This window comes from Polyodon spathula, chromosome 13, assembly GCF_017654505.1.
Source record: "Polyodon spathula isolate WHYD16114869_AA chromosome 13, ASM1765450v1, whole genome shotgun sequence".
Classification (NCBI taxonomy): domain Eukaryota; kingdom Metazoa; phylum Chordata; class Actinopteri; order Acipenseriformes; family Polyodontidae; genus Polyodon; species Polyodon spathula.
In genome coordinates this window covers 5,247,762-5,274,402 of record NC_054546.1, presented here as the reverse complement: position 1 = coordinate 5,274,402, position 26,641 = coordinate 5,247,762, and the positions used below count along the sequence as shown (strand labels likewise).

Genomic DNA, 26,641 nt, shown 5'->3' with positions numbered 1-26,641 from the left:
TCTAAACCTGAGCGATAATTAAAATTTATCTTTTTCGTCCTCCTCCACTTAATTTTTAAAATGTAGCACGCAAAACAGCAGCCGTGTTTAAATTTAGTTTGTTCGGCACATCCTGATAACATCAGTATATAATTTAATGTAGAATGCTTAATGCTATATATATATATATATATATATATATATATATATATATATATATATATATATATATATATATATATATATATATATATATATATATATATATATATATAAATTTGTATTAGTACTGCAATGATGTTTGATGCTTTAGGTGTTCTCCCAGAGGATTGCAGTCATTCCCATGTACATGTGTAGCAGTTACTGTAATAGTAGCCTGTCTTATGATTCATTGCTATTCATCCTAGCTCAGTTTTCTATTGAACCCACGTCCACATTTTTGTTTTGCAGCAGCAAACTAATGCATTCACTTCTGCAGGCTTGAAACTTCGATCAGCATACTGAATGACATTTACTCAAAGTACATCAGAACACTGCCACAAAGTTAGTGTTCCAGTTTAAAATGTTTTACTCACCTTATTAAAACATTATACAATACACATTTTATAAGTATATTGTATAATTGTTACCTCTTGAACCTAGTCAAGCAAAGTACAAAATCTTTGTAGTTTGTACTCATGCAATTATAAGTTATACAACTATGGCAGAATTGTTTAATAATATGTTTCCTTGTTTTCTCCCCATCACATTTTAGTGTGTGTAGGGTATCTTGTTGTATAGACTATGCCCCTATGTGAAGTTTGGGAGAATGAACTGTGAAACAAAACTGATCTGCTGAAAATGACATCTCTTATACAATAAGACACCATACATAATGCATGAACTCATTAAAACAAATTTAAAAATGTACATCCTACTCATAATGTGGTGTTCTATGCACATGATGACACCTGTAAACACCTGTAATAACTTTACTGGAAAAATCTGTACCTCCTGCTTTTTAGATTCACATGTTCAAGATTTCTAATTGTCAACCCAAAGCATTCCATTTCTCAATGTGATGTGACACAATACTTAACCTTTTAAAAATGTTTTGAAATCCTTAAGCTCTCCACTGGTGCAACCACCTGTGGATCTCAGGGTATCGTAACCTGGTATACTTATCTGCTAGGACAGTTTTTCCTCAGGGTGTCCTTTCTTTTTTGTATCCTGCTGCTGTTGTTTAGAATGTCCTGTAGGAATGTGTCTGCTTTGTCACTAAGACATAAAATAATATAGTTCCTTTGTGAATTTAAGGGCCCCCACTGATGGCTTGCAAATATGGTCAAAGGGCAGAACTTGGTAGTTGAGATGATATTTTCCTGTATCAATATGATTACATTAACAGTAATACTCATTGTACAGCAGTATTTAAATATGTATGATGGGAATTTTTTATGATATCCACTTTTTCATTAAGTGGCATATTGTGTTATTGTCCATCACACCAGCAATTCTGCATTCTAAAAGCTCTGTTACAGTGCTAAGAGGCTGTAGGGCTCTATCAGGTTCTGGGGATGGGGGTTAGAGAAAGCAGATGCTATGAATAAAAGAGGAGGAAAATAACTGTAAACAATGAGAGAGCTAGAGGAAAGTTCAAAATGACTTGTAAAAGGCTACAAAGCAATGCACTATTTGGAGAGAAAAGCCCACAAGAGTAAACAGCACATAATGAAAAAAACCAGACCAGAATATCCCATGAGTTACCTAACAAGTCACACCAGTGTCTGCAGGTCTTGCTTGAATAAGTATCTACTGGAAGACTATGGAAAAAATCTTAGCATGAACCTGATTGCTGCCATGAGATTGTGTGTATTAACACGGAAGGCTCTCCCCATCCCCACAGAATGCAGCTTGCATGTTGCAACAGGAAGCTACAAAGTGCTACATTGATGTAATAATGTTTAAACTCACAGAGTATCACATGGTTAGGGTCTTTGAGGTATCCATGAGAATTGAATCAGCCTTATACAATGTAATGCTCTAATACTTTAATTTGTGAAGGGCACACATTGTATAGAAACCCATTTGTTGACTGTTTTCTATGTTTTTTCTTTTTTTCTTTTTTCTTTTTTGTCGTTTCAGCTTGGTGAGTGTATCTGTCCTTTGATAATCATGATAAATGAAATGTCCTGTGTCCTGTTATTATTTTTAAACAGTTTGATCCTATAGACCTTTTTCAACATGTTTCACTGCTTTATAATTGATCTTCTTTCTTTGACAAGTGCCCGAGCATTTGAGAAAGTTTTATTTGATTGTCTGACTAATCCACGTTGGCAATAGCAAATCTATACAGTAGAAGCTTCCTGTGATACAAACCACAGATGTTGATTTACATTGCACAAACATTTAAAGTCACTCTTTTAAAGTGAAAGTCAGAAGGCAACCTCTCCTGTACAGCTATAAGGTGATTTGTTTTTGTCTCTGACGAGAGTTCAGGTGTGTTAATAACCCATAATTAGGCCTCTGGATTAATAAGAGATTGTGTGTATTTAAAGTTTCTTTAATTAAACAGGTATTTAAATTAATTTTCATCTGGCATATATATGCTATTATAACCCTATATGTGTCAATTCAGAAAATTCTCTTTCAGTCTCATTCAGATTCTGTATGTTTGGGGTCATTGTCCTACTTGAAGGTGAATCTTCTCCCAAGTCTCAGGTCTCTTGCAGACTTCAACAGGTTTTCCTCCAGGATTTCTCTATACTTTGCTACATCCATTTTGCCCTCTATCTTCACGAGTTTTCCAGGCCCTGACGCAGAGTAGCATCCCCATAGCATGATGCTGCCACTACCATGCTTCATGGTAGGGATGGTGTTCTCAGGATGATGTGCAGTGTTAGGCTTGCACTAAACATAGTGCTTAGTGTTGAGGCCAAAAAGCTCTATTTTGGTCTCATCAGACCATAGAATCTTTTTCCACTTGGTCTCAGAGTCTCTCCCATGCCTTCTGGCAAACTCTAGCTGAGATCTGTGTGAGTTTTTTTCAACAGTGGCTTTCTTTTTGCCACTCTCCTGTAAAGGCCAGTTTTGTGAAGCACACAGGCTATTGTTGCTGTATGCACAGTGTCTCCCAGCTCAGCCGTGGAAGACACTAACTCCTTTAGAGTTGCCATAGATCTCTTGGTAGCCTCCCTGACTAGTGCCCTTCTCGCCCGGATACTTAGTTTTTGAGGACGTCCTGCTCTAGACAGGTTCACAGTTGTGCCATATTCTCTCCATTTGTTCTTATATCCTACCCCTGGTTGGTGCTTTTGAAGAACCTTATTCCAGATTTGCTTTGAGTGTTCCTTCGTCTTCATGATGTAGTTTTTGTTAGGAAATGTACTAATCAACTGTGGGACCTCCCAGAGACAGGTGTATTTAACCTGAAATCATGTGAAACACCTTAATTGCACACAGGTGGACTCCATTCAACTAATTATGTGAGTTCTAAAGACAATTGGTTGCACCAGAGCTTATTTAGGTGTGTCATAGCAAAGGGGGTGAATACTTATGAAATTAGTTATTTTCTGTTTTATATTTGTAATTAATTTAGAACAATTTTGTAGTTTATATTTTTCACTTTGACGTTAATGAATCTTTTTGTGTTGATCAGTGGCAAAAACTCCTAATTAAATCAATTTTGATTCCATGTTGTAACACAATAAAATGTGGAAAAGTCCAAGGGGGGTGAATACTTTTGAGAGCCTGTGTGTGTGTGTGTGTGTGTGTGTGTGTGTGTGTACGACCAAGACGACCTCCAGGAAGATATCAGCAGACAGGCTTTTTTGGAAGAATCTTGGGGAGATCTTCATCCAGCAGTGGATTGAAAATGGCTTATGATGGGGGGGGAAGCTGCATGACTCTTAATAAAGTAACAAGTAAATAAATAATAATAGTAAAAATACAAATTGTATACACTATTTTTTGTCTTGCAGTGTCAACACTATGTACAATGCATGTTTATATGTTGGGTCATTTTGGTTTATATCTGTATCAGTTGATTTTTACTTTCACTGTAGTATCCTTCAGTTCCCCTTGACTGCTCTCAGCAATTGCTTTGACCACTGTCAACCTGTAAAGCAATTTCCTTACACTGTTCTTCTTTCATTAGTGCATAAATTGTCTCTCTCCCAGGATTGCTGTCTGAAGTCGGGAGAACTCTGGAGCTGATATTCTGCTCTAAGACCATAAATATGTTACTCTGCATCGAGAATTATGGTAATAGAGTACAATATGATTTGCTGCCAAAAGACCACGTTGTATTCTTATTTAACAGTATTTTTTGTTAGAAACCACATTGTCTATAGCTGTATACAGTGTTTTCCCTTTGCTTAAAGCCTCTAGTGCATTTTTAACAAAGGCTTACATAGATATCTCAAGACATTGTCATTCACAGATGATTCATGGCTTTGAAACAGATTGTATTAGAAATGTAGCAAACTGTTATCAGTTTCCCTGAGCCAGTTCTTATATAAAAATGTTCACTGAACAACAGATAGGATTCTGGATGTAGGTAGTCTTTTAGGCTTTAATAGAGTAGAATGCAGTTTCTTGTCTCATAACCTTATAATTCCATACCTGTTTTCCCTTAGGAGTTGATTGGAAAGAAAAAGTGGTTTATAATTTTTGTTAGAGTACTGGTTATCAAAAATAACTGTATTGCAACTGCAGGGTGGTTGTTGTTCCATTTTTTTTGTGAATTTTAGTCTACAAATGGTAAAAATGTAGTTCATGGTCCAGCTTGTATTTGTTAGTATGCTGTAGGAGAAGCACCAAATAGTAGAGCAGTTAAATAGAAAAGTGATAGTCGACTAACCGCACGTCTCTTATAAGGATAATTGCAAATTTACTGACAACCCCACATTAATACTATTTTGTGATTGCACAACAATCATGTAAATTACAATGATTAATGTTTCATGCAAAGGCAGTTACTGTAGTAATGTTTTTGTGTGTTTTAAAGCTTGTAATAGTAGTGAACTAAAATGTCAGTATTTTAATTAGTCAGCTGTTTTGAATCGAAATGGAAAGCAATTGTGAAGTGTGAGGTTTCTGATGAACGGAAGTGCAGTTGCTTTTCCAGTCCATTAACATCTACATTTGAGGACATCGTTAAGAAGTTTAAAAATATTCAGAGCAGTTTTAAAATATAGAACACAATCAGCAAAATGTTACAAAGTAGCATGTTCCCAAACACCAGACTTATCAAAAGCACGATTTATTAAATTAGCGATGAATTGACTTAATCTATCTACCTTGACTGTTCGAGTGTCAAATTAGTAATCGTTTTACCGCTAGTATGCCATGCCTGGATCTGTTACTGTACTATAAATAAAGTAATGTTCATCTCAGGAATCTCTGTATATTAGATGTAACCACCTTTTAGATGTTCTATCTAGAAATCCTTTGAGACCAATTAAATGTCCTGTGTTTTTAACAGCGTCCTTGGAGATCAGCAACATTATCACCGTAGGCATTTAGGATTGTCCTTAAAGCAGTAGAACTTCCTTTTGTCAGCAGAATGGAAAGCAGCTGATTGTTGCAGATTTAAATTAATTTGCTGCTATAAACAAGGGCAGGTGGCGAATGGGGCGGCGATGGCAGTGTATGTTTGCATGGGAAAATTGACTAAGAAGGAGGATGTCATCTTTATTGCATATGCCTGATGGCTGTTCGAAAAATGTAATTTGGAAAATCATTTTTTCTGGTCGACATGCTTTATAGAAGTTATCCATTCTGTCAGCCTTATTTTTACTCTTCACAGTACACTTTATTCATACTAGAATCCACCTAGAAAACTATATTGCACCCATTGTAAAATAAATGCCAACTTGACATTGCCGGAAGGTTAACTTTCTCAGTTTAAGATGTTAAACACCCTGGCTGACGACCCCTATACTCCTTACAATCGCACTGTTTTGTTGTATGAGCTGTCACGAAGCGTGTCGTCTGAATAACTACAAGCACAGAACAGCAGCGTTCATGTGCATGAATTGATCCCCCATGCAGATATTAAATACTCAAGTCATTTAAGGTCATGGTGCTATAAAATGTACCAGATACACTGGCTGGCCAAAAAATGACAATGTACAGTAAGTTAAATAAGAATCTCCTGGTCTGTATGTGTAATATGTGGTCATGTGCTTCACTGGACCTATATAAGCAACTATTCAACTTCAATTATGGGAAAATAGGTGGTTCTCGATGACTTCACAAGGGACACAATGGTGAGCGCAAGTGATACTGGCTCATCCTTCAATGCAAAGAGCAATAGATGTAGTTTTCCAAGGGTCCTTCAAGATTATGATTAGTAAAACATAAGTTCTGCAATTTATGAAGCCTTTTTGCGAAAGGGTTTGAAATGTTCTGTACTGTATTCTCCACTTTCAGAATACACGAATCATAGAAAATGCTTGCAAATGATCGGGTAGTCAAATGAAAGGTTTTATAGTGGGTAACATCTGAGCACTACACGATTTTTCTCATGCTTTGCTTTAGTTAATGTGTAGGCTGTATTAAAATTCACCTGTAGTGCCATGCTGAAATCTGTCTTATTATGTCAAGGCAACCCATTAGATTACACAGCTCAGCACAACTTTTTTTCTTTCTTTTTTTCACTTTTCAGATAGCTTAAGTGTTCTTTAAGGCTGTATAGGTTAAGACTGCTCTTAGATTTAAGATTACACTCTAGGCTAATTTTTCTATATTTGCAGTTTGAGCAAGGTTGTTTTTTGATCATTTCCTTAAACAAAGAAAAATAATGGAAAATCGGCATTCTCAAAGAAAGCCTATAATCTCCCAGGTGAGCTATGTTGAGTTCAGTAGACACTAAGCCTTTTTTTGTTACACTACATTAATCAATCCACTGAATCTCGCATCCTCACACAACCTAAGCTGCCTGTATATTGTTCTAGATGTGATATTTAGAAATGGTATAGTGTGCTTAAGAAGGGGTGTAGGCCTGCATGCTAAATGTGATACTGATGATATCGTTGACCCCTGAACTAATGTGGCTGCCATATTACTGTATTCACTTTGAGTTATCGTCTTGATGTTTAGTACACAGCTGTGTTATTTGAATGTTTGTTTCCACCTCTGGGCAGTAACTTCAACACTGCGAAGATCCTAAACTCTGTGTAATGTTAAGTTCTCTCTGTGTTTAGTCGCTGGGAAAGCAATACCTGACACAGGCTTTGGGTTGGGATGGTAAATAATAACAGTAGGTCATTAACAGCTATTTATGAATATGGGATCACTGCTGTTGTGAACTTCATTGTTTGTATGGTTTGAAAAGTATTTCATTTACCAGAAGCAACCCATGCTGCATTTTTTGCAGGCTTTATTTAGTTTTAATTAAGTCTGCTCAGAACAAAACAGTAACTTAAACTTTTCAGTTCCTTTTCAGTGCATTTTACTCTCTTTTGTTATGTGCCTGTGATGAGATGTGGTCTCTTTTAAAACACCAATTCATCTTGTAGCCATAAGGGGTCTCATTCAGCTTTTTGGGAAGTTATAATCGCAGAGTCAAGTTAAGCGGAGACAGGTTTAAAATACAAAATAGTTAAAAGATGAATAGTACATTTTATACAATATATAGTTAATATGGATACAGCCATCTGAAATTTATTCGTTGATGTAAATGATGTCCCATTAAGATTAGCTATACTGTTCGATTTTTTTTTTTTTTAATTTGAGAATTTAAAGAAAATGTAGAAAATATGACAGTACAGTTGTAAGCGCGGTTCTCTGGTTAAAACACTTTTGCATTAAGCCTTTTCTTAACTGACAGGATATCAGTGCGAGTGGCAGGTACACCTCAATAATAATAATAACTGGTGACTATTCTCAGGAACTAAATTGGAAACAAAACAACATCACAACAAGGCTCTACAGTGCGACTAATTTGGTCACATATACGACAAGAAATTTGCTTCTATAAAAACATACATTTTTATTTAGGCGCACATATGCCACTAAAAAAAGGTTTACTATAAAAAATAAATGTGAATTTGTTTTTAGCTGACACTATAAAACATAAAAAAGAAACACAGATCTAAACTCTCATAGCTCAGTTGTAATGTACTGTGGGAATGTAGTTTGAAATCTTCAAGCATTGCAATGGGCTTTAATTGGTTGGGCACTTACTGGAATTGTCAGTAACTGAGACAGCTGATTCAAACTTTAATAAGCCCTTGTAGTAGAGTGATTGTGAATTGTTTTGTAATTTGATTAAATGTAACAATTTGTCTTCCTGTCATCTGAGTAATTTACTGCACTGAATCTTTGTACACTTTTATTGCACAGTAATTAAACCCCATTAAGTTCCAGTTTTCTGAAATTATATGTGGTACAACATGTTAATAAAAAAAGGAGCTGTGTTAAAAGTGATCAAGATCAAGAAGTGATCTACTTTTCAGAAGAATTATAACATGTTAATTATGTGTTCTCCGGTTAGGGTTAGGGTCAGTATTCTAACGTGTTAATTATCTGTGTTTGTTTTTAATGCATGGATTTATTTTGTAATACTGTCAGTTTTGAAAAATCTCCCAACTCCCTGATTTAGGTCAGGAAAACAAAATATTTTGATATGAGTATAAATAAATCTAAACTGTTACAGTACAACTACTAAAAATGAAACATGTACAGATTAAAAAGAAGATACACATTTATGCTGTAATACCAAAAAGCATTAAATCCCACAGATTTTTATTAAAAGGTAATTGTCACAATGTGCACTGTACTTGGAAGATACTGTATCATATGATTTAAATTGCAAATGTAAAGAAAAAAAATGGAAGTACTATGAAGGGATATAATGAAGTGGTGGAAGTCATAGACCAATTACTTCTATGATGGTTTAATATTTGAACGAGTCTCTTTGTCAAAAGACTGTGTACATAGATCCCTCTTCATATATCCTGACTTCATGAGATGGGAAGCCAAGTATTAAATTAATATGACTTGAAGGTTTTTGTACATACATTTGCAATTGTCAGTATAAACATCTTCCAGTTTCATATAAACAACAGAATCCTCAGTGTTGGGATATTATAATCTTTAAAACATTGTGTTTGAATGCTGATGTGCATGTTGGGTGGGAGAAAAAGAACAAATACATAAATAGTTAAAAAAAAATATTTGCAAAGAGCTTTATCTCATTGATCAGGGTTAGAAGTTATTATGTCTTAATTTGGATGATGTGTATAGATTTTTTTTTTTTTAAAGTATGTCTTTGTTCATGAAAAGCTCTTTTATTTAGGATCTTAAAGACACTGGCTTTGCAGGTTTTAATGGAACAATTTTCTTAAAGCACCTCTTTTTTGATGATGCCAGCAACAAGGGCAGGATTGAAGCACAATAGTGTAGACTTAATAGAGAAACTTAGATAGCATCCACATGCTAACGCAATGGAATTGCAAGAAATAGAACCAAATCAAACTAAATCAAAATTCTACACAGTCTACACAGAGCTGTCACTTCACATGGTGTTGCAATCTACCAGATGTTACTTTATATAAGGGAGAGTTTTTTCTGCATTCCCAAAGCATCAGTAAGCTGACTTATGCCCTGATTTGAACTCCAGACTTAAAACAATGAACTGAAAGTTTGTATACGTTTCTAGAAACTGCTGTCCTTTTGGTTTTCATTTGCACATGCTTGTAGTGCTGCCAGGTCATTGCTACCACACTTTTTAAGTTATTATTTCCTGCGTTTGGTGAAAGTTAGTGGACTATGAAACCCACCTGTTTTGAGGAACTGAAAAGGTAAGGTTGAGACATTGTGTATTATTTGTCAAAGGACATATGATAGGGTGATTGGTGTTTGTACTGTATGTCAGTGCATCTAAAACTAAAAAAAAATATGAAGGAAAAAATTGAAATCCTCTAAAACTTGGTAAAATTGCTTAGTGTAGTAACAATTAGTTTTTCCCTTGCCTTTTAGGGTGTCTCAAGGAGGTCATGTTAGAACACATTTCAGTACTGGGTGATTTGACACACAAATACCCTTGTGATGGATTTGGCACAGTAAAGACAGGGGGACAGTACTGTGATGGAATATGATTTAATGCTCCAGTTGTCCTGTGATATAGGCTTTACTACAGTCTACTGATCCCTAGAAGTGGAGACCTGATTTATCATCTATTAGGTCTTGCTCAGGAAAAATGGATAACTGTAGATGTGTGGCAGAAAATTACATTGAATTGTGTATTATACAGTCAAGCTTCTCTAGTTCTTTTAACCAAGTCAATCTCCTTTACATTTAGGCTCTTTTTACCATAGTGTTGGGAATGGATTTATGACTTAGAGGCAGAATTACAAGAAAAGGTTATTGTAAAAGTAGTTTTCAAATTGTTGGTGTGGGTGTAATGGCATACAGTATGAGCTAGAAAAAAAAAAGAAATGAAATACATTTTAACAAGACAGTGGTAATCCAGTTGTAATGTGAGCACTAGAAAGGGGTTTTGTGTCAGTACTAGAGTATATTGTAACACTAGAAATCTCAGTTAAACTATTTATTAATGTGCAAGAATTTTATTGTAAACATCTTTTAATCCCCTTTACAAAGGAGCATGGTAGCACTCAGGACTATATTGTAAAGACAGTTTTCTTTTATACTCAAAGTGCCATGCAGAGTACAGTAATCTGGGTGTGCTGTAGAATAAGATCTCCAGATTTTCTGTCAGTGCAGTGACTAGTAGTGGTCTTATGGTACCTACAAGCAAGTCTTTTGATATGTCATCTGAAATAGCTGCATTTTATTTTATTTTTAATTTTATTATATGTAATCCAATTGACCAAGTCACAAAGCGCTTGAGTACTGCATTTACAAGAGACCTCACCGTTTGTCTTTTATTATAAAGCCCTGCATTGATAAATAGTACGTTTATATAATCTCTAGGATGTGTAACCACTTCTCAGCTACTCAGCTAGCCAGTAGTGTTGCATTGGAATAGAAGTAAATGTTGGCCAGTGCTGCTCAACATCAAGACTGTCGCAACGTCATGAGTAGCGAGACTGCATGCATCACATTAAACTTCTTTGTTAATCTGGACGTGGGAATAAACCAATGAAGCTTTTCAGGGATGAGATGTCCATCAACCTGCCTTGTCTGATTAAAAGTGCTTTATGTCTCAACCTTTTCTCATCCACCACATTTTACTTTAATCAGGTTTTATGTCATCCTCATAACCTCTTAGTAAAATTAGCACAGCTGTGCTGATGTAATTCTGTGCATGCTTTTCACAGATGTATGTTTCCAAGTTTGAGGGATCATTCATTCTACTACATAAATGAATACATAGGTAACATATTTTTCTGTATTTCTTTACACTCATTTTAAGTCAGATACTGCGTAATGTAAGGTTACATTATAAATGCTCTTTAATTTCAGTGAACTCTTTGTGCAACTATTTTAAGTGTTATCCTGCCTTTGAGCGAAATCTTGCCATAACCTGTTGGGAGAAATATTTTTTTTAGCTAATTAAGGAAATGAGTGAAGGGTTCCTATTGGGTCAAGCCAGTCTGTCCAGCCATTTCCAGACTCTTAAAACTGCTCTACTGGTAACACTAAAACATTTAAATAGAATCATAAAATACTGCTTGGATGGAAGAGAAATGTACTGTTTTAATCGCTTCTGTAGATTATGCTGGCACTGCCTGTAGGCTCACAAACAGGTACAAGACAGGAAAGAAAATAACTGCAACAGTATTTATAAAAAATAAACACAATTTTGAAAATACCATGCGATCACTGTACCTATTTTTTCCTGCCCATTAAACTCAAGCAGTGCTCTGTGGGATTAAAAATCCTGACGTCTAATTTAGCCATCTCTTTGTTTAAATATTTAAAACAAAACCACTCCAGATTTATTTTGTCTCAGAGGTTTTTGTGTTTTGGATTGTGTGGGATGTTAACCTTGACCTTGAGGTGATGAGCAGTGACAGGTAAATTAGTAAAGATTAGGTTGAGTGTACAACTCAATGACATAAAAACACTTATCATCATTATCATTTAATGGTCTTTAATGCAGTCTGCACTATTCTTGTTTTTTTTCCCACTGTTTATTTTTTCACTCAACAACAACATCGTCACCCTGAAACTATTCCTACCCCTTATCAGTAAGCTGCTCGTCAAGACTAACGGATGTATTATATAAAATTGGGGGAGGGTGGGGCTGCACTACATATGTCTGAATCTAGACATAACTGCTCTTTAGTTCTATATTAATACAGCTGGTGTGATTAATAGATCCACTTATAAGCATTACAACATAAAATACAAGTACAGTCATACAGTCAAATGAGTTGTGAAAAATCAGATTTATACATTTTACAGAGGCAGTAGTAAGATCTGTGACTGTTTATTAAAATACACCTCTCTGTCCATAAATGACATGACCACGCTACTACTAGGGATGTGCAAATCGAAGATAATCACCCTTGTGTTTTATGAAGGACCCATGGTGAGGAGTGTGATGCATCATAGCCAGGAAATGGGTAAGGCATTCTTGCAAATGAGTTCTTTAAACACTTTGTGCATTTGAAAAAATTAATCTGTGTCCTCCACTGAAACATCGAGGCTCTGAATAAACCAATCGGTCATAAGATCAGATCTATTTGTAATGTACACAAGCTTGGAAATGATATTCCTTAAGATATTTCTAATGAATTGAAATCCTACAATATGAAAGATGCAACATTATAAAAAAATCTTACTGTAGTAGTAATCTATCTCCTCTATTCCTGTGCCATGTTACAAATTGCTGATCTAACATATCTTGTTTTAGGCACATACTTGGAGACATATTCTGAATGTCATAATAAAACAAATATTGCCTGTTTACCAGTAACCCATACTTGCTATTTGTGCATACAGTACCTAGTCTATATGAAGATTAGAAAGATCCTGGGATTCGCTCTGTTTTATGGGAGAACATGGGAATATTTTTGAGACTTGTACTCTTGCAGAGGAAATAATGTAGTTACTGTACAGTCTGTTTTGGAAAATAACTTATGTTAAATAGAAAGTTATTTCAAAACACCAGATTTAGTCCTTTTCCTCAAGGACCTCACTACAGGGGAAATGAGGGTTTATTTTGGGAACTGTTTTTGTTTGCAGTTGTAGAACAGCCTTCACCAAACCTTTTAGTTAAAAGCAGCAGTTGGGTATGATGCGGAATTCGTCTAAAGGAGAGGTCATTTGGTTTTGAGGGTTTTTTTTTTTTTTTTTTTGGATTCATCAGTGCAGTAGTGTGGAACTGCAGTTAACTTATTCAATGAATGTTTAAACGTATCCCACAAGGGCACAAGCATAATGGCAAAAAGAATAAAAAAAAAAAAAAAAAAAACCTGTTGGAAGGACTATGAGAATACCTTACTGATCTCATGAAGGTCACAATTTAAATATGGCATAACAGAGGATGTCTGACTGACAGGTTGGAGCATATTTCTTACATTTCCACTGGAACCAGGAAATAAAGGACCACTTTGTTATAAAGTGAAAAAGAAATCAGTACATGCTTGCTGCTCTTTAACTTTGTTTCTACCTTTGGGCTGTTTTCTTCAGCCTGGTGGAGAAGGTGTTGGAGTTGAGCTGGGACCTGCTGAATTCCAGGTCATTCTGCCAGTCCAGTGCAGTCTTTAGGTAGTCTTTTTAGCACAGCGATGCCTTTTACATTCAGAGCAGAGTGTGGCCTTTCAGCTCACTTTGGCATTATACAGCAATTAGCTTACACTGTCCTAGGGTGAGCTGTTTGTTGTGGAATATTTGTTTCTTTTGAAGGCGTTTTGATGAGTGTGATGCGATGTGAACCTCTCATTTCCTGGGGGTTATCAGGACAGAGATGTATTTTGCTGTTGCAACTTCTCAGTAGAAATGGCAGAAAATGAAAATTCTATCCTTTTAGGCACTGGGCACCCTTATTACAAATGGTAAGAGATGTTTATCATTTGCATCATGAATAATGTTTTGAGGGTCCTGAGGGGCTCATCCAGAGAGATTGCAACCTGAGTACTGGACCTGCACTAGACCACCCTTGGGTTCAGTCACTCTTTGCATCTCCCAAGACCTTGGAGGTGCTAATTAAACTGTAGTCCCTGCCTTAGCTCTGCAATCATGAAATAATTGCATATTAATAAAGCAAGGAATCAAACTAATAACACTCGTCATTTCAGAACTACCCTGAACATGTCTGATTAGCAAGAAAAACCCAGGAGGATTGGATGCAAGACTAGTGTGTCTTTCTAACCATGAAGTTGTATCATTGCATTCATTATTAACATTCATCTCTAAACGTTCCCTTCGAGATTCACTGACATCCTCTTTCATTTTACATATGTTTTCCTCCTTCAAGATAATATACAGTTTTTTTAAATCATTTTTAACCACACAGTGATCATTATTATTTGTTTATTTAGCAGACACCTTTATCCAAGGCAACTTACAGAAACTAGGGTGTGTGAACTATGCATCAACCGCAGAGTCACTTACAACAACGTCTCGTGAAAGACGGAGCACAAGGAGGTTAAGTGACACACAATGAGTGTGGCTGAGCCAGGACATCCTGGTTACGTCCTTTTCTTTAACCACTGGACCACACAGCCTTCTTGTATTACAGATGGCCAGGGGCACGTGTCTCTTTGGCTGGGATATACCTCTTGTTGGATTTACTCCTTTAACACCCCAGCAAAGGGGCAGAGCCTCAGAGGAAACAAACATCCAATACATGTCAATAAATAACTAGCAGCTGACAGAAGTACAAGACCTCTCAGCCATGGCTGCTTGACATAAAAGATAGCTTACTTCTATATATACTAAACAATCCACTTTTTTTCTACAGCTTGGCAGTACAGGCCAAAAGGAATACAATAGCATCACTGCCTGAATTAAACTCTTTTTATTTTTTTTCCTTCCCAGTGAGACAAACTTCATCACAATTACTTTTTGTGACAATGTATTTTAGGCCTCAAAGAGGCCCTGATCATGTCACCAATGCCTTTGAATTCCTCAGCAAACCAAACATTATCTTGTCTTTGATTCCAGCTGCCCCGATCCTGATTACCTCTCTCTCTCATGTTTGACACTGTCATTTTTGATCAGTCTCAGAGACATATTCGAGTTGAATCATTTTAGCATTCTAGACACAAAAAAAAATTAAGAAAAAAAAAAATCCACTCAATGCTTCTTCGTGCAACTTGAGCTGGTATGTGAGAGAATTGCTTTTTAATTTTGTGGTTCAGTAACTGATTGAAGCCTGTGTGACTTTTTTTCAATTTATTGATTTATTTAAACAATTTTTTTTAATACAGAAGCATTGGTTACAAAGTGCAGAATTAGCGGAGGAAGGAATCTAGGATCCCCATTTAAATGAGCTACACACATGTATGTGGTTGAACTATTAATTGTATTTATTTATTTATTTATGTATTTATTTTATTACAGAAGTTTGTTAGTACGAATATGATAAACATTGTTTTTGTTCTCCTTTTTATTTGATTTGGATTATACACATAGCTGACAGTTCATTTTAATAATAAAACAATAATAAAAATAACGACAATCATGCAACAGAGGTCACGCTGTCCACACGTTCTGTCAGTACTCGGGTTTTGAACAAATGAAAACCGTACCACACTGATTAGTTATCTGGGGAACTAGATATTAAGGTGTTGTCAGAAAATAAAATATTGATAGGAAATCTTTTTTTTTTTTGAGGTCTTATTAAAACAACAAAGTCACCTTGTAATTACCTGCCATGGGAAATTTGACTGAGAAATAGATTGGTTAACCTGAACTTCATTCAGGTCAAAGATGTTGTTAGAGTGGCTGTAGAGGTGTTAAAATGTTTAGAAAGGAAATTGCCTCTGTCTGTATTTTACCAAGTCATTTTGGTGCCAATGCTTAGCATTCTATGCGTTTTATTTTTTTCTTCTCATTGGTATGCACTCAGAAGTTGGAACAACGGAATGAACATTGTTTGTATATTTTATGTATATATTCTTGCATCAGTAATCTGGTCCCACTGCTCCTGTGCAGTGGCCAGTGATGTCATTGAAAACACAGTATTGGAGAGCATGCATATAATTTGGGTGCGTTTAAAATGTTACCTTAACCCTGAATGTCAGGCCGCATATTAGCTCGAGTGTTTTTGTCTGCTGAAAAAAGACTTTGGGGATGTGACTCACTGATGTAGCAAGACATGCAACTGCTAGCCAGTTCGAAACCAGTGTTCCTAAATTTACCATTCAGTATAGAGAGTCCACTTCCCTCACTTTTAAAATTATTACATTAAACCTATTAACACCAGTTAGCTGCCAAATGCCTTCAATCTTTAGAGTGCCCTGTTAACAATTTAGTCATTGGCAAGTATGTCTGCTTTAACTTCGTTTTTTAATCAAACAGAATAGCAAAAGGCTGTACTGTATGTAGATTTCAGTAAGCCAAGCCAAAGAGAATCAACCCGTCCCTCCCTCTGATCCCTGACAAAGTCTCGTTAAAAGGACATTATTGGACTACTTGCACTTCGGTATCCGTAGTTTAAGGGTTAAGGCCAATGTACTGTTGCTGTCATTTTTAATGCATGTAAAATCAGATCAGATCGTAATGATTTTGATTCCAGAATGTACATATCTCACTCGTATGACAATTAGTGCAGTAGACGTGTGTTAAATTCATATTCTGCTAACGTCAAATTCAAATAAAGAAACAGACCTGGTGTGCAATGGCCTTTAGAGTTTCTGCAGAAATTTCACCTGTTAATGTTCTGCAGTCAGCTGCGGAATTGATGCCAAAGGGTCTCCAGTGTAATAATTCCTCTTGCCCTCCCTCTTCCCCACAGCAGCGCCTCATGTACAGTACAAGAAGTGGGAAGGTAACTCAGACCTGTGTTTTTCCATGTTGTGCTTTGGAAGGTCATTTTTCTTTCTAAAAGTCACCTGTTGCCACAGAAATCTAAAGCCGTGCCATCAGTGACCTGTCATTATTGCTGTGTCTGCGAGCTGGTTGAAGGAATACAAGGTGACAGTGGATGAATTTGAGATTTCTTTAGTGCTTTGGCGTTCGCTAATGTTAAGTGAAAGTTCAGCAGTGAGATGACTTATGATGATTACATTTCAGTCCAAGAGGATACTATACCAGAGCAATTTTTGGATATTTGCCAAGAGAAAAGAAGCTGTTTTGTATGAATAATCGCATATCGTTACAGCGCTTCGCCTGGTCCTCATTTCAACCTGCCTCAAATTTACTTGCATTAACCTGTCTCTGATCTTCTGGGTTCATGTGGAAATAGTTTATTCCTTCAATGCTGTACACATGTTTTGATTGAACTGGTTTTGAAAACACAGATGCATTGGTTATTGGTTGTTGCAATTTTGACTTGAATTTTAACTTGCACCAAGTTAATTACGCTGTATTCCCGTATCCAAGCATATTGAAGTGAACGCACTGTAAACAGTAAGATTAAATACATTATTAAAATATGAACTTCTAAAGTAAGAACAGAAAACCCTAATAACAAATAAAATAATAAAAATGCATTGTTCCGCATAACGAAATTGTAGATTAATTACTGAGCAAAGTCAGTAGCCCCTGTGCATCTGTGTTTTTCCATTATATTTGGATGGTTTCAACAATACCTCCCCTGCCCAATATGATCAGCCAATGTTATTAGCAATTTGACAGGTTATTTTAAATGTACTGCATCAAACAGATGTCTTCATTTATATTTTATATTCTGAATTAATGTATCTCTGTAGTGCTGTTATATGTATATTTATATACACAGTATGTTAAAGCTGAAGTGCAATGCAATAAAACAGTGCCATGATTCTCCGAAAATACTTGCATCATTTCATGGGCCAGGTGCAAAGTTGAGGCTTCACCAGGGGAATGTATTGCTGGAGTGATCACAACCCCCTTTAGTTCCTAATTTGAATAAGCAGAATACAATAATCAACATTATTTTGTTAATGTCTATTGCTCCCTGCTGTCTAAGATTCAGAGAAGCAATTAAGTTTATTGTCTGTGTCCTTATTTGAATTCCCTATATAGATGAGCAATACTTTGCAAGTCTTGCATGAAAGCATGGGGGTCAAATAGGAAAATATATTGTGAAAGGTTTTCAGCAATTACACATTGTTTCAAGCTTAATAAAATATGTTTAATGCTTGCCACCTCAAAAAATGAGGTTTTCATTCTTTAGCACAAATTATGTTTTTTGCTGGGTAATGAAATCAGTACCACAACCTGTTTTGTGACATACTAATGGCAAATGTTTGAACTCTCTACAGTAACAATACATTTGGATTGGACTGAACTGGCCCTGCCTTTCCAACCAGAATAAACAGCTTTCTGTAGTCTTCGTTATTTGCAGGCTTAGATTAAGTGCTGGATTTGGTTGTCCTTCTACATTTAAGTGGAGATTAGCAAAACATTGTAACATAATATAAAGTCGTTGCTGAATTTACATAAATCAATTCATCTTTATTTGATCAGAAAGCACATAAGAGCTAAGTAAGAAATGTCCTGTCTTGCAGAGTATTCCTGAGAGCAATTAATCAGTATGCAGCAGTGCTGAATAAGAAGTTCCTTGATCAAACCAACTTTGAGCTCCAAGTAAGTAGAGCAAATCAAACCATCACTGTTTTTTTTTTCTGTAAAACTTTAGTTTTTAACCAAGAATATCTATTTTAATGATCTAAGCTATGCCAGATCTAACCTTAATCCCAACCCAATGGCTGAAATATTGACCCACGTATTAGCATTACTATGCACAATAAACATGAGAAAAATCAACTTTCGAAATAATAGGGTGGTGGTATTTAGATCTACCATTGTAAAGATCATTAAACCCCACTGACAAAGTGAAAATGAATGCAAGCAATGTTAAAAAAATCTTTTGTTTGTCAAGAATGATTGCGATACTTTTCAAGGGCCAATGCTGATAGATGATTTGATGTCCTGCCTCTGTCATTAAACAGCTGACCAATGCACCAGATTTCTAAATCATAAAGATGGTTGTTAAAAGGCTGTTTGCATTGGTTACATGCAGACTACAAAATAACAGCTACACTGATGCATTCCTTTGGTAGGATTTGTGGTTAAGTGATGATCGTTGACATTGTGCTAACAGAGTTTGTTAGTATCTAATTCATGTATGCAATACAGTCAATAAACTAATTTTTACCCCCCTTTCTTTTTCTTTTAAGCTGTGGAACAACTATTTCCACCTGGCGGTTGCTTTTCTCACACAGGAATCTCTGCAGCTAGAGAACTTCTCTAGCGATAAGCGGGCTAAAATATTTCAAAAGTAAGTACGATTTTATGCTGCGATTTTATGCATTGTGTGATTCAGTGACTGACTTTAGCTGTATTTTGAGACATTAGGGCTGTATATTGGTACAAAAAGGCATTCCAGCACACACTGTTTATGGGTACTGTTTAGGTGCTGGATATCTGATCTATTAAATATAACATTTTATATTTTTTTTTTGGTGGGGGGAGCTATTTTACAGTGTTGTATATGTAGAAAAGCTTTATATTGATTATTTTTTTTATTGTATTGTATGCCTGAGTTCAGGGAGTAATTCAGCCTGCCTGCACGATCAGCGGCAAGGTTTAAATTGAGGAAGGAAAGAACAGTGGGTTGCGAGAAATTGGTCAGGAATGGAGGAGGGTTAGTGCTCTGCAGCTTTATCCTGTACATTATGGAGTGGCGCTAGAGTGCCGTAAGTGATTGCAAAGTAGGGGACCTACTGCATTCAGAGTTTGCAGCTGTCTGATCAAGTTCGTTTTTGGGGGCTTAGCTCAGAACAGATTTGAAAGTTCCTTAAGTTTGAGCCACCTACAGGGTTATTTTATCTATTTGGAACATAGAATTTAAATAGTAATAATAATAAAAAAAAACAGGAAGGAAGTTACTGTTAGTGTCCATTAGAAAAGCAAGGCTGTCCATGCTGCCATTAATAGAAGAGAAAATGCATTTCCTTTGGTTCCTTTGGCTATGTGTGCTCAAAGTAATCCCATTTACACTTCCCCTTTATTACTTAATTCCTGCAGGTCATGTGTAGGGTGTACAGTGCCGTGCTGTGAGTCTTCATATACCAGTGTCAGTGCCACAGCTGCATATCCCCTAAGCTTCCCTTTGTTGAGTCAGCCCCACCAAGCTGTACTGTCTCTCCCCTAAAAGGGATTACATTCCTTATCTCTGGAATGAGGATTTTGAACAGTCTGAGTAATATTTTCAAGTCCACAGTGAGATCAAACTTGTCAGAAAAAGGGAGGCTTTAAAGTGGATTTGTGCATTCCTTCCACAGCAGTGTGCTGGTTTCTAACACAGCTAAGGCTGCAACCGCAAGTCATTCACATTCTTAATGTTTTGGATGCTGAAAATCAACTGGGGTGTGTGTGCCACCGCATGTTAATTTCCAGACTTTTGACAGTTGAATATGCGTCTTGACATCTGATAGATGCAATGTTATCTTAGTTTTTCTTCCCAGGGTAACAGTTGTATATGACTTTTTGTTTCATCTATTGGCTAAGTGAAGGCAATGTTTTTTTTTTCTCTAGATGAAAAAATTCAGTAAATTCAAATTTCAAACAACCTTGGTATCTGAAAGCCTGAAGTGCCAGTGGGAAACAGCCTTTAGTTTTGAAACACCCCCTTCCAAGTGAGCTCTGCTAATTTACCTAAGAGTTCTCTAGGCTTTACATCTTAATTTTCAGGTGCCTTGTAAGTTGACAATAATAAGTATAATGGCACACACAAACAGTAAATTAAGTACTTGAACTTAGAGTGCGCCGTGCTTTTTCAGGCAAGCGTGAAATACTGTAAACTTTTGAGAGACAGACAGACAGACAGACAGACAGACAGACAGACAGACAGAGAGAGAGAGAGACTTATCTGCTTTGTTTTACCCTGTATCTTTATATAACGGTATAATTAATAAGAACTTAAGAATTCGTCCCATCGTGTTCGTTTGGTTGTTAGTAGCTTATTGATCCCAGGATCTTATCAAGCAGCTTCTTAAAGGATCCCAGGGAGTCAGCTTCAACAACATTACTGGGGATTGGTTCCAGACTCCTACAATTTTTTGTGTAAAAAGTTACCTCCTAATTTCTGTTTTAAATGCCCCTTTATCTAATCTATATTTGTGACCCCTGGTCCTTGTTTCTTTTTCAGGTTGAAAAACATTTTAAATACCTTTTAGAATTTTGCATGCTTGAATCAGATCACCGTGTAGTCTTTTTTGTTCAAGACTGAACAGATTAAATTATTTTAGGCTGTCTGCATTATTTTAGCCTTTTAAATCAGGATTAATTCTGGTCACTCTTCTTTGCACTCTTTACAGAGCAGCAATATCCTTTTTGTAGCGAGGTGACCAGAACTGAACACAATATTCTAGATGAGGTCTTACAAATGCGTTGTACAGTTTTAACGTTACTTCAATTGATTTAAATTCAACACTTTTTACTATATATCTGAGCATTTTGTTGGCCTTTTTTATAGCTTCCCCACATTGTCTAGATGAAGATATTCCGGAGTCAACCTCCTAGATCTTTTTTCATAGATTCCTCCTTCAATTTTAATGTCTCCCATATTGTATTTGTAATGCACATTTGTATTGCCTGCGTGCAGTACCTTACACTTTTCTATATTACATGTCATTTGCTGTGTGTCTGCCCAGTTCAGAATGCTGTCTAGATTATTTTGAATGGCCTTTGCTGCTGCAACAGTGTTTGCCACTCCTCCTGTTTTTGTGTTGTCTGCAAATTTAACAAGTTTGCTTACTATACCAGAATCTAAGTAATTAATGTAGATTAGGAAGAGCAGAGGACCTAATACTGATCCCTGGTTACTTCGCTCCATTTTGAGGTTTCTTCTCTAATCAGTACTTTGTTTTCTACATGTCAACTACTCCCTAATCCTGCGTGCATGGATTTCCTTGAATCCTTACTGCATTCAGTTTGAGAATTCATCTTTTATGCGGGACTTTATCAAAAGCTTTCTGGAAATCTAAATAAACCATGCCATATGCTTTGCAATTATCCGTTGTCGATGTTGCATCCTCAAAAAATTCAAGCAGGTTAGTTAGACACGATCTCCCTTTCCTAAAACCATGCTGACTGTCTCCCAGGACACTGTTACGATATAGGTAATTTCCATTTTGGACCTTGTTATAGTTCTCATAAGTTTACATATAATAGAAGTCAGGCTTACTGGTCTGCAGTTACCTGGTTCGTGTTTGGTGTCCGTTTTTGTGGATTGGTGTTGTGTTTGCAATTTTCCAGTCTGTTGGTATAACCCCTGTCTCAAGAGACTGTTGTATGATCTTGGTTAGCTGTTTATAAATAACTTTTCATTTCTTTGAATACTATTGGGAGGATCTCATCCGGTCCGGGGGATTTGTTTATTTTAAGAGCTCCTAGTCCCTTTAACACTTCTGCCTCAGTTATGCTAAAGTTATTTAAAACTGGATAGGAACTGGCTGACATGTGGGGCATGTTGTCCGTATCCTCCTTTGTAAAAACTTGTGAAAAGTAATCATTTAATATATTATAGACATATAAAAATATATAGACATTTTACTTCCTCCTTTGAATGTTCTTTTGCTTTTAGAATATTGGAAAAACTTTTCTATGTGTTCCTCTTATGTGTTTTTTATATAAATAAATCAGATACTGTATGCACAATGCAGAAGTTTTTTGTTTTAGTTTGCTGTATTGTCAATGCAAACACCACTTTGTATAATGTTGCTAATTTTAATGATTTTTTTTTTGCATAACATAATTTGGTAATTAAAGCTTAAAGTCAATTTTATAAAATAAAATAAAAAAAAAAAAAAAAAATGTATAATGCTGTTGCATTATTAGACAGTTAACAGAATACCAAGTTCAGAATACTTGAATTATGTCAAACATTCCAACAGTGCATTTAGTTACAAGATAGATTGTCTTTTGCCCACAAAGTATATTGAAAGTTACAATATAGTTTTTATTATTTTTATTTATAGATATCAGGACATGAGGAGGACCATTGGATTTGAAATCAGGGACATGTGGTATAACCTTGGTAAGTAGAATAGTTTATATATACATATTCAGACCCATAGTCCACAAAATTCTGTTCTGTACCATATTTTGAAAACAAAAATTTGTTGAGTAAATGAATAGCAATTGAAGCCACCAGGACAAATGCAGTCATTGAATCATCACAGTGTCGCAAGTAAGTGGATTGAAAAGTGGGTAGTTAGAGATACAGCACAGAAACCCCTCAGAGAAGTAACTGATTGTAGTCACAGTTATTCATCATGCATAAAAAAAAAAAAAAAAAAAAAAAACTGAGACTTACCAAGTACTGGCACTGATGGCTTCAGTTAACTGATTGTAGTCACAGTTATTCATGCATGATAAAAAAAAAAAAAAAAAAAAAAAACTGAGACTTACCAAGTACTGGCACTGATGGCTTCAGTTAGTAACTGATTGTAGTCACAGTTATTCATGCATGATAAAAAAAAAAAAAAAAAAAAAACTGAGACTTACCAAGTACTGGCACTGATGGCTTCAGTTATCCAAAAAGGATTGATATGGTGTAGGGTTACTGTTGCCCTATTGCAGGAGTTACACCGTTATAGAAATGAAAAGCTGGACATTCATAGAAAATGTTGACACTCATGTTGCACCTGATGTATAACTTGGTGTCACCAGTGTTTTTTATCTCTAAGGTTGACTTTGATACTTGAAGCCATAATACAGGGTTGTCTGTCAGTTTAGAAGCAATGAATAATATAGTTGATAGCTAGGTAGTGCCCTCCGAGCTCATCGTTGACTCTATTAGAAATTTATTAGGTACAAAGTAACAGCTATTAAATATGGTACTGTATTTAAGGCTCAAATTTACAATGTAATTGTGAACCTGCAGAACATATCAGAGTTTTTATCCGGACTATGGTAATATATATTCAAGTAGCAGCATGTTTTACCTTAAAAATTAGCATTACCAGTAAATAATAATAATGCAATGTACAGTACTGTGTTGTTTATTTAGAAGTGTTATATAAATATATAGAATTATGGCACATGCCGTTCTTGCGGATTATATTTCACAATTGCTAATGACAGTGTTATGTTGTTCTTTTGCCAGATTGTTGACCACAAAGAACACTGACATATAACCTACCTTAAATAGTTGGGTCACTGATTAAGACTTCTTGGTCGTGTGCAATTGTAGTTAGTCATACATTTTAGCTATAGCTGATAAACCGTTGAGAATGTGGAAGCAGTCTAATTTATCAGTGTAGAATTACTGATAATCACTTTAAAAAAAAAGTTTATCGGATCATTTTTTATGTAATTTTGTATGCTAAAATGTTGTACAATTGTGAAAAATATTGCTGTTTTTTTAGTTTCAGTTTATTTCACTGTTTTTTTTTTTCTGTCACTAAGGTCAGCACAAGATAAAGTTAATCCCAGAAATGGTGGGTCCCATGTTAGAAATGACCCTTGTTCCTGAAATTGAGCTCCGGAAGGCTACAATCCCTATCTTTTTTGATATGATGCAGTGCGAGTTTCACTACACCAGAAGCTTCCAAAGGGTAAGCCCAATTTTGACCAATTTTAATGCTTTAGTATCCAAAAAAGACTGTGCCAAGGTGGGCATTTTGTATTTGGATATCACACATGCCCCCGGGGGTGTGGAAGGTCTTGAAATAAAGATTATACAGGTTTTTAAAAAACTAATGTAGAAACGTTGTTTCCAAATATTGTTATGTGTCCTTCTTTATGATCTTGATTTTGTATTATAATTAAATTATTAATAAAATGTTCTTAATATTTGAAAATAAATACTTTTGCTAGTAGAATCTAAACAGAACCCTTCAAGAATGCTTCAAGAAATTATATGGAAACTATCAAGGCTAGACATTTAGTTTGTTTTAGTTCTGACAACCCACAGAATGCAGTTCTTGTTGTGGTGTTTTGTTTTATTTTATTTTATTTTATCTGTCTCTGCAGAGTATGGGCTTTGCTTGTTTAAAGATCACTTTAAATCACTTCACCCCCAATTTGACTTGGTATTGTTGCGCACTGAGTCACTGTGCTGGTTTAATAGCATTTCTGCAAAGCTGGTGACATTTGCCCCCCCTGCCCAATATCAATTGATTAACTCCTGGGGAGAGATGGTGGACATTCATAGATGAAATTCACCTTATTGATCATCTATTTGTTTTCGGAAATGTTTGTCTTGAATGCTTCTGTCTGTACATTACCTTTCTTTAAAGAGAAACTTACTGTATAAGCATGCTATAGGATAACTATATGAAATCTTTCTAGTTTTATTTGGTCCACTTAAAGCTCCTATAAATGTAAGCCTGATACATTGTGAAATCACTTGTTTGCTTATTCCCTGAGCTTGCCACATGCTGAGAAGTTGTGTCGAGACTAGGCTAAACAAACCATGCCAGGGCCACTAGAGAAATAAAGCAGGACACATTCCAAGGGCAATTCCGAATATAATGATAGGGGCTCAATTATAACACATGCACTAGCAAACACCCCTTTTTAGTGCAGTGTTTTTATTCTCTGTTTTGCAGCCCAGTCAACATTCATAAAGTGTATCAGAACTAATAGAATAAACGCTCACTGTTTTTGATAGTAGCAGTCTGTCTTGGACAAACGAGCTACAAACATAGCCCTAGATTGAACATCAAAAAGTTGCTTTTTGTGTTACTAATATGCAAGAAATGTAATTCGCTGATATTATCAGTTGCATTAACAAGATCTACAGTTGGCTGAATTTCCATAACAGATGTGTGATGTAATAATGCATGGTAATGTGCACATTTCCCCGTAGCTTTTATAGCTGAAGCATGTGGCTAACATGTCAGCAAACATATTTTGATGCTGGCTATGTTAAATGAAAATGACAATGTGGTGCCTTTCAACTTCTTGGCAATTTGCAATAGAGCTCTATGTTGGTCTTTGCTAATTACATCTTTTAAGGTTAAGCTGTTACCATTCCGACAAGCTCTGGTGCCTGATTGGTTCCAGCTGTCAGGCTATTAAATGACATACTGATGCAAATAAGTGTTTCAGGAGTAGATATTGGTTTTGTTAGTGTCATTAAAAGAAAAATGTGTCTCATTACTACAATCTGAAAAGCTTGCCAGAGGATAGTTAAAGTCCCTGGTCCATGGCCTGGTCCCAACATCAGTTAGTCTTCCTTTACAGCCAATTTTGCAGTCATTTTTAATTCTGTGAAAGCAGTACCTGAAATATACCCACCTGTCAGCCCTTCTTCAGTTAAAGCAAAGTACGTTTCTAATTTAGTGCTGCGAGGAGTGATGCATTTTAAATTCTGTTATCTGTTGTTATTAAGCAGACATATTGTTCTTTACTGGCACTGCATTTCATTTACCACATCAGGATTTCTACAGCTTGCACAAACACAGTACTCTACTAGAAACTAACTAACTGTTGCTGTAATATTACACAGCCTCCAGCCAATAGGGTCACTTTCTGCTAAACCGTTTTCATGAGGCACATATGGTGAAATTCAATTGATCCTGATCACAATTCTAATGTTCTGTAGGAGGCAGTCTTTAAAAGAGAAGATGGCTTCATGTTTCCCAGATTCCCTTTAGTT

General features: G+C 35.9%; 1 protein-coding gene across 1 annotated transcript in view; it reads left to right on the top strand.

Annotated features, from left to right (window-relative positions):
* LOC121326054 (dedicator of cytokinesis protein 1-like) overlaps nt 1-26,641 on the top strand; it is a 201,212-nt gene that overhangs the window by 129,509 nt on the left and 45,062 nt on the right. The window contains 4 exon segments of the mRNA XM_041269203.1: nt 18,537-18,615; nt 19,209-19,309; nt 23,013-23,071; nt 24,445-24,593. Of these exon segments, the coding sequence (XP_041125137.1) occupies nt 18,537-18,615; nt 19,209-19,309; nt 23,013-23,071; nt 24,445-24,593 (388 nt within the window).